This window comes from Cyanistes caeruleus, chromosome 1 (assembly GCF_971803275.1).
Source record: "Cyanistes caeruleus chromosome 1, bCyaCae1.hap1.1, whole genome shotgun sequence".
Taxonomy (NCBI): Eukaryota; Metazoa; Chordata; class Aves; order Passeriformes; family Paridae; genus Cyanistes; species Cyanistes caeruleus.
The window spans coordinates 47,178,910-47,197,830 of NC_141701.1; the positions used below are offsets into that span (position 1 = coordinate 47,178,910).

The window sequence follows — 18,921 nt, forward strand, 5'->3', positions numbered from 1 at the left end:
GTGATTGCTCTTTGTGAATTTTTTTCTCTCCCATTTGCTGAGATTTCTCTTGAACTCTGCCAATTTTTGTCAGCTGGAGGGGGTGGAGGGACACGTACTGTTCCCAGCAGTGGTTTGTCTCTTAAATTATTGCAAGAGGAAACAAAGAATGAATGTCATAAAGAGTGTAAGGAAATTAATCTCAAGAGTTCTTAAAATAATTTCACTTCTGGTTGCTTAATAACTGTTAAAAATTAATCTTGATATATTAGAGCCTGCAGTCTATGTGAAAGTAATATTAAATGATGAGTTTATATTGTGGGAAAGGTCTACATGGTAAAAGGAACTCGATAGCAAAGCTTCAATAAGGAGAGGGACTTGTCTCACATGATGTTAGATATGTAAAGTGTAGTCCCTTAATCTAAATTGACCAGCATTCCTTCATAGTCAATGGGAAGAGGGTTGCTCTCACAGAGATATCCTTTTGCATAGATTACTACGTTAGGAAGTGCATATCGCTCTGTAGATAGAAACTGGGCAACTAGTCTAAACAAGATACACGGTTTCCACAAGGCTACAGTTACCAGAGGAATATCTGCTTCAGTGTAAAAAATTCCACCAAACGGGCTTGAAAACATGGCTACATTTTTGTTTCAAATAAAGCACCATATAGTGAAGGTAAATTTTACAAATGCTTGCAGTCAATTTCTATGACTGAGGAGTTTTAGATAAAGATCAGATTGTTGGTTGTTGTTTTTTTGGTTTTTTTTTTTTTAAAAAAAAGCACTGTTGTTTGAAAGAGAACTAGTCTGGCCTATATTGCACCTAAGCTTATGTCAGTTTATCACAAAAGGTGTCTTTATATGGGCCTGTTGTCTGTGTATGTTGAGTCCCACTCTGACTTGAGTTTGGAGTGAGCCATTTTTTTGCCAGGTGGTAAAACTCAGGTTTGGGAAGAAAGGGGGAAGAAAGGGACAAGCATGGAAAAATAGGTGTCCAAACTGTCCTGAAACTAGCATGAGCCACGTGGGAAGCTGGGCCCATACTCACACCCAGTGAGCCAATGACACAGCCAGCCATGGATCCTCATGGCATCCCAGTCTGTAAATTCAGACAGTGCTGGCAGTGATGGCTGCAGCATTCTGGCTTTCCCCAGAGAGCTTTCTCTGCAGCCAGTTGTGGCAGGATCCTTGCTGTGCCACCTTTCTGCTGACTTTGAAGTGAATAGTGACCCTAGGAGACCTCATGGAAGAGTCCCTGCGTGATTGCTGAGATTTTGCAATCATAGCTGGAACCTTTGCTGTGGGAAAAGCTCATCGTGTACCTCTCTTCTTGCATAACTCTCAAGGATAGGCTGCAGTCTGGTTTTTTTTCTTCCTCTATCTTGCTGGTGCTGTTCCTAGCAATGTACCAAAGCAGAACACCCATTTGCTTTCTTGCTGGTGGTCTTAGTGGAAAGGCAGAGGCCAAACCAGCAGCCAGGGTTGCTGGAACTTTGATCAGAGGTGTGACTCTGGTGTGACTGCAGGAAGCTTGTTTGGCTGCAACAGGCATTTAGGCTGCCTGGGCTCTAGGGGAATTCAGTCCCTGCAGACAGTGCATTAGTGTCCCCTTACACAGTAAGGCAGCTGCCTTTTTATTGAACTTACATGTGTTAAACAACACTGAACTGTTTCACCTTTGCTTGCATTTTTTGTGCCTTAGTGCAATGTGCTTGCATTTCTGAGACTCTGCTTGAGACAAGTAAAAAATGCAGGTTTAAACTGGTTGCTACATAAGCAAATCAAAGAATCACAGTTAACGGTGGAGTTGGGCTCTGTCAAGCACAACAGATTCAGTACCCTCTGAACCAACCCTGCCTGCTTCAGGTGAGGATAACCTCTGCAGAGCAGCATGAGGCTCATCCGTCTTACTGAAAACTCAGAGTAGGGTGGAAATAGAACTCACCGGCCTTCAAAATCCATATTTTCATATTTGGAGTTGTCTTAAGGTGCTAAAAGTACGGATTGGCTTCCTTCTTGCCCAGGCTGTGGCAGAGGGAGCAGCAGAGCCAGGCTCCAGTGTGGCATCTTCCTCCGAGGGAGTCCTGTGAGCCACGGGCTTGTTCAGTGCTGCTCACAGTGAGCTGTCAAAGGGTCAGCCCTGCAGTAGGGCAAGAGGTGGTGGGGAGAGAGCCCTTGGGGGACTTCTGGCTGTTGGAACAAGTGGTGCCTTTCTTCAACACGTGTGTACTGGGGTGGGGATGCCAGCCAGGAATTGGTGACCTGTAGCAGTTGCAAAGCCCTGAGAGGTCATCTCAGCTGGCAGTGCAGAGCAGGTCATACAGACCTAAAGGTCAGCTGAGGGAGAGTACCAAGAAGACTCTGGCTGGCCACCACTGCCCTTTGAGAAGGTGTATGTTCCTACCTGTGGCACTCAAGGAAGCAGAGACACAGAGCTGGTTGGGCTCCCTGCCAGTCTCACAGCCCTGAGAGAGCAGGCAATGGCAGCAGAGGAGAAATGTGGGCAGAGCAGGCACTACTGGCTGCTTGCAGAAGTGGGGACTGGAGATGATGGGGTAGAGCAAACCTGGTAATTTCCTGAGAAAGCAGTGCCCTGGTCTTTCATTCAGCTCTGCCACAGAAGGAGGGATGCTGCACTATGCAATAAAGAACACACTGTAGGGTTGTTAAAGTTACCTTTAAAGCAGGAAACCTCAGAAGTTCAAACTTAAAATGGCTCTTGCAAGACTAGTGAATAGTTATGCTAAGTAATTTAGAGCAGGAATATGCATGGGTGGACCATTTATATCTAATTGACCTTTTTTCCAGTCAGTCAAAAATACAAAGTGCCAAACACACAGTTCTGAGGAAGGAGGAGCTCCTTTAGGTTGCGGACAAGCAATGACACCGATTAATACCTGAATGCAAAGTGGTGGGTCTATAGCTCAGCTGATGCAAAACACTCCAGATTTATCAGTATCCATCATTTAAGGAATTACTGCCCTTGGGTTGTCAACGCATGGGACTAGAGAGAAAAATTGGAGAGGCCTAAAGTCTCAGCTTCCTTGAGTGCCACAGGTGGGAACATACACCTTCTCAAGGGCAGTGGTGGCCAGCCAGGGTCTTCTTGGTGCCCCCCCACAGCTGACCTTTAGTTCTGTAAAATTGTGCTGGAGAGGCAACAGGTGCTGGAGGCTGTCCCATCATGCCCTTTTCACATCTACTTGTTTTGATCAAACAACTGACTGAGATGGTCCTGAATAATTTCATATCTTTCTGATCCTACCTTGCTTACACTTACTTTCAAAGTGTCTTTCGTTTCCTTACAAAGTATTTGGAACAAGGCTTGTATTATCCACTGTATTATCAGTGGCATGACTCATGCATGTGGCTGGCCTTCAATATAAAGAGCATCTGCTTAAAGCCAAGTGCCATCAAAAGAAGACTTGAAGAGTAAAGCCACTGGATATGGACTACAAGTGGATTGCAAAAATGCAGGCCACAGGGATTCTGTTTTGAAACAATCTTCTGGATCTGGTGGCTGTAGCATAGCTTCCAGCAGAAAATGTTATTAAATGAATTAGATGAACCTGATACTTAACACTGAAGTGAATCAACATTGTGTTGGCAGAGAACCTTTTCCAGTCTCTCAACAGAAGCTGAAAATCTGCAGAGCAGGTGATCTTAGCAAAAAGCAATAGGAAAACCTTTAAAATTATTTTTAAAAGAAGCTCTGGACCTTTTAAAATATTAGGTAAGGGATAGAATTCTGATTTACCATTAGTCTTTGTAACACCTATCACCTATGTCTGAGTTGGTGGATGACTATATATATATAATGTGATGTCAACGTAACACATGCTTTGAAAAGGCTTTATTAAGTATTGTAGAAAAGTTAGTTGCTGGGAGCTGTACTGAGTGCTGAGGGCAGGTTTCCTCCAGCTCCTGTAAGCTAAAGGAGATGGTGGATTGAAGAAAACTCCATGGCGAATTTGCCTTGCCCAGAGCTGAATGAACAGCTTTCAAACAGATCATCTGCTACTGTGAACAAGGCAACAGGCTCAGTGTGAAACTTTAATCCTGTTCCAGAGGATAGACACAGGGACAGGCTCATTTGGTTTGAAAAGAAGGCGTGGGTGAGGGGAAGGAGATTGCGGGCAGGACTGAAAAAAATTGAGACTGAAATACTTTTGTATAAGGAGATAAAATAGGATGAGATCTGCTTCTGAAAATGTGTTTTTTATTCATAGGTTTGGGGGGAGTGGGGGCTGGGGCTTTTCTTTGTGGGCTTGTTGTTTTGCTTTTTTTTAATTAGGGTTTATTACAAATACGTATCTGTTTAGTCCCAAAAAGGAATTAGAGGAGTCTATGAAGGTTGTGTAACTATTTCCATATTATTTGACTGGTTTAAGAAGCTTAACCCTTTTTTTAACTGAAGTTATTAACTAAAGTCATTGTGTAAGCCTTGATTTCTTCTAGAAAATGAATTGGTTTTTTTGTAATAATGCTGGTAAAAAAGTTGTGCTCTTCTTGATCACCAAGATGGGGAGACTACCTCCTATTTAGTATCTGTGATGGGAAGGAGTTACACTACTCTTTACCTTTTAATAATTGCCTTGGCTTCCATGTAGGTGGGAGTAGCCAGCCAGCATGTTAAGTTCTTGATTTGATGGTATACAAAACCCCATTGAAAGCCACACTGGGACCATGATTAGCAAATTTTGTCTTTTGTTCTGTCATTAAGATTTGAAAACATATAGCCCAGGACTTGTTCAGCTGTGAACTTGCTGCCCATATAGAGAAGGCTGTATAGAGAAGAATACTGTGAAACGGGTGTGAGTTTCTCTCAGTGCCCCTGCCAGGCAATGGCTGAAATCCCATTACTGCACTCACAAGATGTGGCTGTGGCAGACCCTGTGACTGCTTGAGCTTTCCTGCTTCCTGTTTGCCATCAGCAGTCTCATAACCTTCATGACTTCTGACAAACATCACTTTGAGAGGGAGGAAAACATGCACATTCATAGGTGAGGCTGGTGAAGAAGTGGTTGCTCTACCCCAAGATTCATGTTGGTTCAAGTACTTGAGGGCCAGTACAGCTTGGGAATCAAAGGCTAGGCCCATTTTCCTGTAGGAGTTTGATCCTTGTTTACACTTAAACTTTGGATTTCCTTACTGCTGCCAATGGGGAAAGGTGGTGCACCAACAAGTTTGTTTATGCTGGAGTTTCAGGCAACCAGTGTCTTGTGATTCCCTGTAAGAACAGCACCTGCCTGGAGCAAGCTGGATGAATAAAACAACCAGCACAACCCTTTTGAAACTGATAAGGAGAATGGTTGATGTTGTTTGGAGGAAGTGGTTATTCAGATTGAAACTGGGTCATTAGGCAATGAAGAGGGAAAGGAAAAGTGGAGAGCTGGGAATGTTGTTTTCTGTGCATAAGCACAGAAGTACCACCAGTTGGACTAACAAGAGGTTTGGAGTTTCTGCTAAAAGGGCTGTGTTTCAGACATGAAGTTGTTGTTAAGAAGAAATGTTTTTGAGACTTGCAGATGTCCACTCTAATGACTGTGTGGCTGTAATTAGCAGTCACAATGCAAAAGCAGAAAGCATTCATTGACTGGAGTGGGAAATACCTTGAGGCAAATATTTCTCAGACCATCCTCTGAACACTGTGGAGACCAAGCTAGTCTGGCTATCATCCCCTCTAGCCCTGGCTAGAGACAAGAACCAAAAGGGACCTTTTGCTATTTCTTTGTCACATACCTTCTGGGACACCAAGGGATGAGCCTGGCTTCAAACATGGGCAACAGCTCTTAAGGAGTCATTTCTCCCTTACTGATCACCTAGAAATTGGTCTGTTCTTTGCCTTCTCAGGGGAGAGGTCTCTGTGCCAGTTACCACCACAAGTTCACAAGTTAGCAAATTAAGTTCCTTCAGATTTGGGTAGACAGAAGAAACTTAAATTGAGACCCTTCATGCCCATAAGTCTGCAACCCTGTGGGCAGTCCAATGCCAGGAAAAAGATTATTAGCATATTGCCAAGGATGCTCAGCATGATCAGCCCTTACAGTGAGTTTCTCTGTTTAAGCTGAGTGACAGAAGTGACAACCCCAATTCAGTGTCAGTGGAGATCAAGCTGGAGGTACTGCTTTTATGTGACTCTGCAGGCATTGCCCTGGATCCTGCCTGCCAGCCCTTGAATGACCGGGTCTATTTGTGCAAGTTTCAGCAGTTGGTAGAGAACATCCCCATAGCTGTAGTGTAAAAGACACAACAAATTTATCAGGCAGAAGCAAACAGCATCCAAGTTCTTCTCTTCTCCATTCTGCTGCTGACTGTCCCACTGCCAAAGTCTGAGATCTGCAAATCACTGCCATAATGGCCTCTCAGAAAACATAGTTGAACTTTCTTTCAAACATTATGTTCCTTTTGGTGGAAGTTAATTGTTTTCCTTCATTTGATGTGTCCAGTTATGGTCAAAGAATTAGGATGTAGGATAGACACAGAAGCTAAAAATTTCAGCAAGGCAGCTTTTATTTCTTTATTATAGTTGTCTGTTCATACTGTCTTCATCATGGGTGCTCCTTGGTCTTATTATTGATGATGAATAAGAACAGACTGTGCAGAGATTAACACAGATGGTTGTAGCCTCAAGACTTGATGAGCTGTTACCAAAGAAAATAAATCTCTACTTTGAAGGAGAGCCTTACACAACAGAATTTCATGTGGTTCAGCTGTATTCAAAGGGGAATATTAAAATTGCTGAGCAAAGAATTGAATGGCTCCTGTTGTGAATAGCTGTCTGTATGGGTAAGTTGCTTACAGCAGCCTCTTAGATGGAAAAAACTCAGCTGTAGTGTTTTCTTTTGGGTTAAAACAAACAAACAAACCCATAAAACAAACCTTCTGTGATTCAGAAATGTTTGGAGAGAAGCAGTGTGGCTCACCAGAGCAAATGCTGAATTGCAAAGGCAGTGCCACTGAAAATTTTGAGAGAGGAACCCTTAACCTTCTGCTACAGAACTAAGTTTAAAAACTATAGAATAACTTCCCCTTTCCCTTCAAAACCCCTCTCATATTTTTTTACTCTTCTTGTTTCTGAAAATGTGACACAAAGGCACCATTCTGGTTCAAACCCCTCTTTGAAACCACAGAAAGTCAGTTTTAAAGGTTTATATGCAGTGGAAAACAGCTGAGATGGCTGTGTAACCTCTTGCTGCAAGCACCTGGGGCTCCAAGAGATCGTGGGAAAACAGGGAGAGTTTTTTAGACTAAAGGTAACTTGGGTCCAGTACCATGTTCTGCACCATGAGCTAATAAGGCAATCTTTTAAACTGAAGCAAATTAAATCTGCTGTATCAATCATGTCCCTCTCTTCACAGTGTATGGGCTTCAGGCTAGATACAGCTCCTGTAAACAGATGGCTGTGCTTATGGGAATGTCTTAGGCTGTGACTTCAGCTAGCAGGAAGAAAAGAATGGAATATTCTGTTGCACCACCTTCCAGTCCATTGAAATGCAATCATTTCATCCAAAAGTAAAGACTGGAAAGGTTTTGCAAGTGTTTCTGTGTTTTTGTGTTTCTTAGAGAAAGGAGAGGATGCAATGTGCTCTTAATCATGTTGGTCTTTCTGAGAGACTTCATGAAACTCACTTCATGACAAATTCTTTCATGGGCTGGAGATTTGTCTGTCTTGCCTTAATAGGAAGGTACCAAGTAGCTTGAAATATTTTTGACCACTCCAAAAATATGTTCCTGCTATAGAATTCTATCATCATTTTCCATGTAAGACTTTAAAAACAAACAATAAAGCAAGACCATGGCATGAGATTTCAGCTAGAGTATTCTTTAAGGTTTTGGAATTTGGGGGGCAGGAGTGGGGGGTGGTTGTAGAATGTACTGAGTTTCCATTTCATCATACTGGTTTAATCTTCTGTATTCTGTAACAGTCTTACATAAATAGCCATAATTACAGCGATACTTTTACTTTATTGCTACACTGTTAACTGCAAAAAAAGAATCATACGAGAACAGTATTGTTATTATATCAATCAGTAGGTTTAAAAGCTGCAATTCTGCTTGGTTTTACAGCTTTTAACATATTTATTCTCCCCCCCCCTAGGAATCCCATTGCTAGGCTCTAAGCCTGGTTGGGGTTTGAAAAGTCTCTTCACTGATTCACTGTCTTCTGCTCCATGGACAGCAGCAACCCAGGTGTAGATTGTTTCTATGTGCCTTGATGGGCTTCCCCAATGTCTGATCAGGTTTTCAGTAAAGTTGGCTTCTCTAAGCTGTTTATTCTACTGAAACTGCAGAATGGTGTCTCTGAGATTCCTATCACTTTATCAAATCAGTTGGATGTCATCAGATATGTCTCACATCTTTAAGAGGTGAATAACTTGGATGGTTAGCAAATGTAGCATCACAGTGATAGTGGTTCTATCCTATGTGCTCAGTTTTGCAAAATGTTTGAACTTCCTGCCGGTGAGGAATATTTTAATTCTGCAGCCCTGTGGCCTTGCAGATGTTCATGCTCCCCTCCTTGTGTCCCAAGGATCTGCTTTAGGTCACAGACTGCCATTTCTTTAATATTTTTGTGCAATTATTGCACTGCCACCATCAATTAAATTCTCCAGATATTTTTCTTCCTGGTCTCCTGCAGCTTTAATCTGAAACTTTCCATTTTCCTGTCCATGGACACCATCACAGCCTGAACAGGGTCCAATTTTCCATTAATGGACACAGCAGGCTTTTAAAATAAATCAGACAAAGGGTGGAGTGTGCAGCTCCAGATGCACCATGTGAAAGGGTCAGCCAGACCCAACTCCCAGCACCACTGCATCAGCTTCTTTCTGTTCATCTTTGTGCTTATTGAAATAATAAAAGGTGAACAAAATGGGGGGGGGGGGGGAGGGGCAGGGGAAGGAAAATAAGATGCTTAAACAGCAGCAGTCAAGAGAAGAGCACATAACAAGGAATAAAAGAGGAAATGGGATGTAATTCTTAATCCATCTGCATGATCCATAATTTAAACTGTGATCTGAAAAATGTTCCATAGAAAGTACATCTGAATGTAATGCCTCCTATACTCCACTGACGGATGGAGATCTGACCTGGCATATTTCCCAGGTTTGAGGAAGTGAAAGGTTAGGTACTAGACAAAAATATAAGTGATTTTTTCTTCTTTTTGTTTCTTCTGTGTGGTTGCTGTCTTAATTCACTTCCATTCTCTACAGATACACAGGTTGTCCTGGCAAGCAGATGGTATACTGCAGAGTCTTGTGTTCAGAAAACATTACTGAACCTCTTGGGCTGTTGTGGGAGATGAGTGCTGTTCTGGTGTTGGTTTTTTGTGCACTGTCATCTTGGCCTGTGGAAACACCCCAGATGTTGATATCATAGCCTCTGCTGCTCATGGGAGACAATGTTTCAGGACAGGTGGGAGGATGTTGCTCTGGAAGAAGGCATTAAATATTGAGCCTTCAAAAATATGCTGTGCTTTTGGAAAATCTGCATATAAATGTCTTGGGGTTGCTTATTAAGCTGGAGTTAGTGTAGCTTTGACTAGAAGAAATGTTCACAACTAGAAGAAACTGACATTGTCACAAGCAACTGATGTTTGGAAATGTGTTGGGCTTTGTGCATCTCAGATATGTAAGTCTGTGATTTGATGTTTTGCTGAAATGCTTGTTTTCCATGAGGAGCCCCAGTGCAGTCAGTGCCTGGGCTGCATCGTGACAGACCGGAGGTCAGACTAAGCCCTCTCCAAATAGCTCACTTTAGACCTTGAAGGCAGAAGGACAGTTGCTAATGGTTGCATTTCAGTCATGCTGTTCATTCAGTACCCTCTTAGTCCTTTCACAGCTGCTGGGAGAAGAGAGGCCCACTTCTCAAGAAGAGATGAGGGTGAAGGTGAAGATGATGCTGACAATAATGCTGATGATGATTATGATGATGATGGTGAGTGGGTAGTCATTGCTCTAGTCCTCCTTTCTTCTCCCTTTTCCTCTAGGGATGTTACTATGGACAATTGTGGTGATGATCTTTCTTCCCCTCTTGTCAGTGCTGTGAATTCCTTTTCAAGGGAAGCTGAATGGGCATGGGTAGGTGCACAGCCAGGTCTTATCCCAGCATGCAACTAAGAGGCAGCCAAAGCATCCAGGTGGGAACCAGGTCCACCATGCACTCTTGTCCTGCACTGAGGACAGAACTGCATTTTTCCCAATTAAAAAGGACTGCATGAGGCAGTTTAATTGACAGGTGTTAATTGCTTCACTGGCTATGCTCTCACTCACAGATGCAGGGCAATGTGAAGGAGATGTCTAGGGTTCAGGCTTCTGTTTACGGATGTGCTGGCAAGTGGAGAGGGATTGGGGAAATAACACGGTCTAGACCATTAGTCCAACTCAGATGGAGGCAATTCTGTCATTTTTGACTGAGTGGGATGAGAGCAGTTTAGAAATAAGAGCATCCTATGTGTCTTTTTAAAGCTTCACAGCTACTGTTTCTTGATTAGCTTTTTACCTTTTTAAACAAAAAACCCTCCCCAATATTCATGCTTCTTTGGTTGCCAACAAAAAATATCACTAGAAACCACAGCCTCCTGTTGTTTTATGCATATTTATAATTTTGCAAACCATTCCTCCTTCCCTCCTGCAGCCTGTTCAGCTCTGCAATTCTTCTGAATCTATTCCTAGTGTTATCTTCCCTCCCCACTGAGTGGCTGTTTAAGTTAAGAGCATGTTGAGTTGTGAAGGGCTGGGGGAGGCCGTCACGAGTGTGCTGCTTCCTCAGCCAGTGGCTGCCACGAGCATTCCTTGCAAGAAGGGAGCAAACCAGCATGAAAGTCTTGTGCTTACTCTTTGGTGAGCTTGCTCTTTTCTTAGCACTCTATAAATATGTTGAGATTTGCCATCTTACCTCCTTTTTATTTTAATTTGCATGTATGTGAGGATTGGAGAAGTGTGAGATAAGGAGAAAGAGCTGAGACCTGCACACTCCCAGGGATTCCTGATACACAAATAGATGGGAAGAAATCTAGGGACCAGAACAGGGTTCTTTTAGTCTTCTGGTGTGGGAGATTAAAAGCTGATGTCATGCCTGTCATTTTTGTGCTGTAAAACACCGCCTTTGTCTTTTGTGAAACCCCAACACAGTTCAGCCCTGTGGGCAACAAAAATGGTACAGCAACAGGGGAAGAACAGGTGGCTTAAGCTAGTCTAGATGTCTCCAAACCCTTCCTTGCTGGAAGGCTTCAGCCTAAAGAAAAGTTTAGCTAAAGCTCTGTCTTAAGATCTAAGAGAAAATCCCAGCATTCCTCTCCTAAACCAATGAATAGACTCCATTCCTGGTAAACCAGTCTTTGTTTTTGAACACGGGTGATTTAATACCAGTTTGTAAATAAACCCTTCTGCCTCTTCATCCTTTTGCTCTCCCAGTTAATTCTCAAGAGTAAAAACCTTCCAGCTGTTGGTAAAGAGAAGCAATGGAGAGGAGGGAAACTTCCCCTTTGGGTGAAAGAAGGAATAGAAGGATATATTGCTCATGGATGCTGCTGCATTGAAAATGAGGGAAGTTTAGGTCTTGTGTCAGTGTTTCTGAAAACCTGACTTGCACAGCTTCTTCCACAGTAGTTGTACCCATTGATATTAACCAAAGCAACACTTCACAACATGTGGAAGCCCCTGGGAGAGGATTTGTTTTCTTACCTCTACTTTCTCCTTTAAGTGTCTTGCTTGACTAAATTCCAGGACTTTAAGGATTGCTGCTAAGGAGCACCACATCCCAAAGCTCACTTAGTGAAAAGATTTCAGTTTCAAGTTAGAAAAAACATAACATAAATTCAAAAAGGTATAAATTGGTCACCAATGAAATTTGACTGCAAACTGGAAGACTTCTTCATGTTTGAGAAATTAAGCCCTGGAGCATCTGTCTAAATAGTGTAACAGAGGCAAAGGTCCTAGCTGGTTTAAGATGATGTTTAGCAAGATTATGGAAAGGAGTGTATGACAGGCTAGATGAATGTGTAGGAAGGGAAATTTATGATAGCAGCCAATATTTAGTGTTTGCTGCTCAAGTCAGCAGCAGCTTCTTGGTCCACCCCTGCCTTGCTTTGAAGGTGTGCAGGCCATTTTCCAGGATCACAGTTCCTGCTCTTTCCCAGTACCACGCTATAAGCATCGCTTCTCTTCTCTCTCTGTTGGTCCTGCTGGGGTCTGGGCAGGGTGTATATTTGTTGGTTTTTCTCAGGGACTGAAGAGCTCTCCTCTGAGCTCATCTGGACCATCAGGCTCCAGGCTGAGGTGGGGGTCTCTGGCTGTTACAGGTTCACATGAAGTTGGTGGGAAGGATCACAGTTTAGGATTTTGCAAAGGCCTTTTTGCTTTGCATACAACGTACAACAGGACGCACCTGATGTTTTTTTCTCTCTTTTTTTCTCCCTCTGCAGTGCAGTTTGCAATGGGAGATCAACAAATTAAGTTCAAATCTGCTTCCCACACTCTCCTGCCTTCCCAGAGGTGCAACCTGGACAGATTTCAGTCTAGTGATGTTGGCATTGTTACTCCGATTGCTCAGTCTCTCACCTCGCTCAACTACTTTTACCTTGTTTGTGTATTTTTACATGTTCATTGTGGGGCCTGGTGCCAAAATCCTTTAGCATCGTGGGAAGGTGCAATCTTGTCTTAGCAAACCACTCCTCACTGCTTCCACACAAGTCTCATGCTCTGTATTTTAGGAGGCTGGAGCAATTAGTTGAAGTTGTGTCATTTAGATATGTTACAAACTATCCCAAATAAGCCATTGCAAGCTAATAAGTATCTTAGGAAAATGATTGCCAAGTATTTTTCTGTATGTTTGAATGTTCTGAAGTCTGTGTAAATCATGGTAATGTTTGCATTGTCACAAATATGATTTAAAGCTGTGGGTCTCTGGAGTGATAGGTAAAGGTAGAGAGGCAAACCTTTCCCATAACTTTATTAACATGGAATGAAAATACAACCTAATGGGTGTGTTCGGTGAGACCACCTAGATAAGCACTGGTTTTAGGGGCTGTCATAGGTGTAAAAAACATATCTTGAATGCAAACACATGGTGGGTAAGTGGGTGTGCAACACACAAATGTCCAAAACACAACTTTCAGCCTCCAAAGAGGTAGCAGCTGCTTGTGAACCACAACTGGCATGTGGGCTGTTTTACCACCACCTGGGATAAACCAAAGTAATGCATTCCCAATTCTCCTGTGAACAAGGGGTCATGAGGTATGAATAGTGCTAAGGAGCTGCCTTTGCCTCATCCTCTGGCATACCCACAGCTGGGACTCAGAGACCCTGCTTCTGGCATCTCCAGGTGTTGCCGAAAAAGAAGGGCTTAAAATCCCAACAAACCCAAAACAACAGTCTGGGAAGAAGGTTATGATCTTGAATGGAGGGAAAATGAAGAGAGGGCCCTGCAGGGAGCTGAATACCAGGAGAGATGGCCAGGGTCCTTTGGCAATACCACCACTGGCTTATTAATAAGCAGCCATGTGTCCCAGGGGGAGACAAAACCAAACCGCTTTTCACAAACAGATGAGAGACAGAATCACTTTACATACTGTCACTGGTGGAAAGGAGTCTGTGTTTTTCAATTTTTTTAAAATTTTATTCATTTTTTTTTAGAAAAGGAATAAACTCTGCATGGTAGAGTGTACGGTATATAATTTCAAAACAGAACAAGTTATATGGAATGGATTATTTTCCCAAACTATTTAAAGTTGAACCTAAAATCATTTGTAAATCAACACTCATTGCCATGTAAGACAAAGGAAAACAATCAACATGTTTTTTGTTTGGTACAGATTTTCTCTACCTCTTCAGTCTGAATTTTCCCAAGGTTGGGCAGAAAAGGCGGGAACTTCTGCCCATTGTCCTAATCATAATTGTACTGACCAAGCTTTGTGCTCTGAGATCTAGCAACATATGGCTTTATATACGTTCCTAAGTGAACAGTGCAACATCATCACCACCTTAAGTGTTTATTCCACATTCAAACTGTAACTGAACATCACTCTGAAACCCTTTTCCGCCCCCAAAACAACAGCAACGACAATGAAAAGCAGAAAGTCTCCAGCAATCAGATTTCATCCCAGAAATCTGTGTAAACTGTAGATGAGGGTTGGGTAGCAGCACAGAAGGCAAAAAATGTGACAGCTTGATTCAATAGCATCTCTAAAGACTACTGTAAGACTGTCATTCTTTAGTCTGCATCTTGCAATCACAATTTGCTTTTTCCCTGCAATGCTATAAAGCAATATAAGAAAAAAAAATCAGACTCAAAAGCAAAAGGGAGAAGCCTTTGTGGAAAGGTAAAGCTTCTGCTTAGTCTTGTGTGGTGGCTATTAGAAACAGATCTCTGCAATCAGAAACAAATCTTGAATGTATATACACAATTTGGGTGGAAAGGGATAGGGCCAAGGGCGGAAGCCCTCCTAGCTGACCCACAGACTGTTTTGGATCATAGGTCCACACTACACCCACTGCCTTTTTGGTCTGAATAAACCAGCAAGGCAGCAGCAGGCTCCAGGTGTGCTCCAGGCTCTTGGCTTCACTGTTCCATGGCTGTGTGGGGGCCAGGAGAAGAAGGAGGAGGGAGTAAGAGTGCTGTCAAGGGCCTCCCTCCCTTCACTTTGCAGCTGGCTGAGTGACGCGTGCCAGCGACACGGGGTGTTACACTGGGAAGGTTTAAGTGCACACTTTCCTCTTCATCCCCTCCTCCCCAACCCTGTTGGAATGTATCTATATCAGTAATCAGGTAAGTATTAATAATAACTGTAAGCTAGTATAGTCACCCGCCCCTTTAGAATGGGGGAAGAGCAGTAGCATCAAACAAACTCCCCGTTTGTCCTGACGTGTAACCTTTCCAGATCTTGTAGAGCAACTGTATGCAGGCTTTTTTCATACTAGAATTTAAAGGAATCAAAGCTGGTAAAGAAACTGGATGTTTCCTGGCCTAACTGAAGGAAATAGTAAAACTGATTAAAGTAAGAGTGAAAGAAAGTAAGCATTAGTGTGTTTGCATCCTCTGGTATGTCCCACTTCTCTGCGTTCTGCTCACAAGCCCTTTCCATACTCTGAGCAAGCACTCCTAAACTTAGAGAGGTAAGGCTTCAGCTGAAATCTCACAGTTGAGACTATTATTTATTTTATAATTACCACAAATGTAATAACTTGACTTTAGTGGATCCATGTGGGGCACATTGAGGGCAAGGCTTGGTAAGTGAACCAGCACAGGAGAAGATTGGGCAGGGGTGGAATCCCACATGATTACAGCAATTGAACCATGTCATCAGCAAGGCATCAGCTTTGTGTGCATATAGCATCAAGAGCTTGGATAATGCCTGTGAGCTCTCTGGGTGTCCAGTCAGAACCAGGGAAGCTGCAAGAAGTTTTACCATAAAACTCCAGTACTGCAATGTCTAAAGGAACTGAATCTCAATGGGCACAGATTTTAGGTTTTGCACAGTCAATCCTAATTAAAACCCCAAAACTATAATGGCTGATGCCCCTGCTGTTGGAGCCTTAAGACACCCGTTATACTGCTGAGCCCTACTCTTTTTTTTTTTTTTTTTAATAAAACACTGTTTTAAGATAGAGCACAATAAATGTGCTTATTACGCACTCTAACATAGAGCACAGAAATACAACACTACAGAGTGCAAGTCTAACCATCTCCACAGTGGGAAAAGTGCGAAGGTTAAAAATATGCATGTGGCTTAACACAAGATATTTTTAAAAAACATGACACAGAAATCTTATACTAATGCTTTCATCTTTACCACAAACATGACTGAAAACTTAAGGTCAGTTGCTGATCCTTCTCTCGCAGTAGTAGTAGTAGTAGTGTAATCCTTTCAATGGTACAATGTTGGAAAGATCAGAGAATAAAAAAACCCAAGTGTCCAAAAATGATCCCATTTACCACTTTTCCAGTAGTTACATTTTTCAAGAAGTAAACGTGTAAGGTCACCTTGATCTTCACCATCTGATACACTTGGAAACAGCTAAGCCAACCACCTGGACTGAGATCAGTTCGGCGTCGCACACGCACACACACACACGGATACACACACAAATACCCCACAGGAAAAAGTGCACTTTCAATTGCTGATACAAAAATAGATTGGCACATTCTTTTTGACACAGTGAAGATATCTTCTTTAAAAGCTTTTGCACTTTAAGAAGTCCTCTTGGAATTTGCAGCAGGTCTGTAGAAAAAGCGCTACGAGAATGCACTCAGTGGGCTTCCAGGGTTTGTGTGATGAAGAGAGGGGTGGTCATGGAGGCTGCCCTTCTAATTTTTGCCTACTTTTATAGCTGTAGTCCCTACAGGTAGGGTCAGTTGCCACCCAGTTTCAGCACGTGAACTATTTACCAACAGCTCAGTCTTCACCTGCTTTGAGAAAGTAACGATACATAAATTCGTCAAAGCCAAGAGTCGATGCGGTATTTCCTGTAGCCAGAAAAACTGTTTTAGGGGGGGAGAGAGAGCGAAGTGTTAGGAGTCTGATTTTGCATTTCCAGTAGTAACTGCGGCTCGGGAGAGCCAAGCGGGAACAGTCGGGAGCCCCTTCCCCACCGGGCAGCCAGCGCTAGGAGTTCTGCACCAAGCGTCTGTAGTGCGGCATCACCTCGTGCTCGGGAAGGTGGAGAGCGAACTCCAAGGCCACCAGCACCGGGAACTCGAAGGCGATCAGCTCTCGCCTGTTCAGCCGGAACTTCTCTTCCAGTTTCTGCAACCACAGCCGAGGGGAAAAAAACAAATTAACAAAAATTCAACGAGGGTTTGCCTTTCTAGAGCTTTCCCACAAATGACATTATTCAAAACACGCATGCTGCTGTCATTAAACTTCTGTCCTGATCGACTTGCATGGCTGTAGCTTTAGGAAATCAGAGCTGTGTGAACTGGATGTACCCAATCCTTACTGTGAAGGTGAACTCATAGAGCTCAGCCAGCCGTGCTATTTCTGACACGTTCGTCACTTCACTCATTCCACTGTGAGCAGATACATCTTCTAACAATCACAGCGATTACCACTGCAGCAACAGGAAATTCCTGGCTTCATGCAAACATCAAAATCACTTGTGTAATGGAAGACACGCATCTTGTAATTGTCCACAAATTTCCTGCACTCCTTGAAATCACTAGTTTTCCTTTCAGCGTTAGGCTGTGCTACAACGCCCTGTTGGGGAAATGATTCTGCCACAATTTGATTTTAATACTTCTGAGGCAGAAGGTGTCATAAGAACAGTGAATAATAGAAACTGCTATCCTCAGGAGGGATGAGATGGGTTTTATAGTTGTTTTTGCGCTGTAAGGTCCTAAACCTCCCATTGGTTCTGGTGTTTTCACCGGATGTGGATGCTACAAGCAGGCTTGTAACCAATTGCTCAGGGATATTTCCACCCCTCATCCTCTTAGGATCTCCCTGGCTTGCTACTTCTCTGCCCACTGGGTCTACTGCAAAGTTCAATGTCTTATGGATGGGCCAATGTTTCAAGATAGCAAGAGAGGCCAGATCTTCTAGTTCCACTTGGCCGATTTTTTTTTTTAAATTTGTAATTATTCAGAGGGCTTTCTAACAAACTGACTGTCAGCCCAGCTCTGTGACTGCAGGAGGAGGGCATGAGTCCAGCCTTGCCTCCCATCCATGATCCCATGTCTCTTCCAGTGAGTGAGCTGGTTGTAGCCACATACCAAGACACCAGCCTAACTTTCTGTAGCATTAAATCAGATTGGTACCTAGGTGCTTGCAGAGGATTATGACATAACACCCCCATGTTACCTCTTTCTTGTGAAGTGGGTAGAAGACCCACCCCCTGCAAAAAACATCAGGACTGAGGTGTTCTAATGGGAACACCTCCTTAGGCTTTCTCACCCAAAAGCTGAACTTGACAAAAGAAATACAAATGTCTACTGGACTCCATTTGAAATTAGTATCTGCATTTAATTCCCAAAGGAGAATCCTTACTGACACTCCTGAAAACACAATTAAAAGCAAAATTAATTGCCTGAAGGTTCACTTGGTGCCTTGCATTGCCAGAACGACAGTCAGATGCACCTCAAACCTCACAGCATCTGACACCAGGACCTTCTATCCCATCAACAAGCTTCCCACACCTCTGCAGGGACATTGATCACTACTGCTTCCACAAAAATGCGTAACAAGAAAAGATATTCAGCTGGCTGTACAGCTGGAAGCCTAGAGGAGAGCATGTCCACTGACAAACAGACTTGCACAGACCACACACTGGCACTTCATGCAGATGGAACACTGGAGTCCTATAGATACGTACATCTATAAGATGCTTGACTTCATGTTTTCTGAGGTCACTGCCAATTTTGGCTGCTAAAAGAACACAAGCTCCAGCACAAAGCTTTCTATTCTGCTTGTTCAGCTTCCCCTTGAGAGCGAGCTTCTCAAAGTAGACAAAGGCCATGGCCACTGTGGGCTCTTCAAAACCACATTCCTCTTGAGCAAGCTTGCGCATTTCTCTCTTCAAGCTGAGTAAAGAGACCAGACAAATATGCCGTGAGGTGAATTTTAAAGCATTTCTCCTTTCACCCTAAGAGCCATGCTTTCAGAGATTCCTCCTGAGTCAAATGGCAGGGAAAACATAATTTGCTGGGCAGATACCCTTATTCTGTTTTGGGGGCACATTTCATGGCAAATTTTCACATCACCCCCACTGCCCCCAAAAGACAGTTGTGTCGAACTATAAAAGCAACCAAAAAAGCTCTGACATTTTTAGCAACAATATTTTATCAGAGGTCCTACACTGCATACATTTGTTTAGCGTATATATATTTATATCATAATACCATTTTCATTACTGGTGCTCTGTATGCTGCTTTTGCTGCAGGATATGGTCGGTCAAATCCAAACTGACAGTTCTGTCCATCTACTGCAGCACTGCCTGGTTAC

At 43.0% G+C, this 18,921-nt stretch overlaps 1 protein-coding gene across 2 annotated transcripts in view; it reads right to left on the reverse strand.

Annotated features, from left to right (window-relative positions):
- Nucleotides 1–13,579: 13,579 nt before the first annotated feature.
- The window catches only part of CABLES1 (Cdk5 and Abl enzyme substrate 1), a 70,762-nt gene continuing 65,420 nt past the window's right edge, over nt 13,580–18,921 (reverse strand). For both annotated transcript variants that reach the window (XM_086890386.1, XM_086890385.1), the window contains 2 exons: nt 18,293–18,500; nt 13,580–16,728 (listed from right to left, as the gene is read on the reverse strand). In XM_086890386.1, the coding sequence (XP_086746512.1) occupies nt 16,588–16,728; nt 18,293–18,500 (349 nt within the window). In that variant the 3' untranslated portion in view covers nt 13,580–16,587. The remainder of the gene's footprint in view (nt 16,729–18,292; nt 18,501–18,921) is intronic.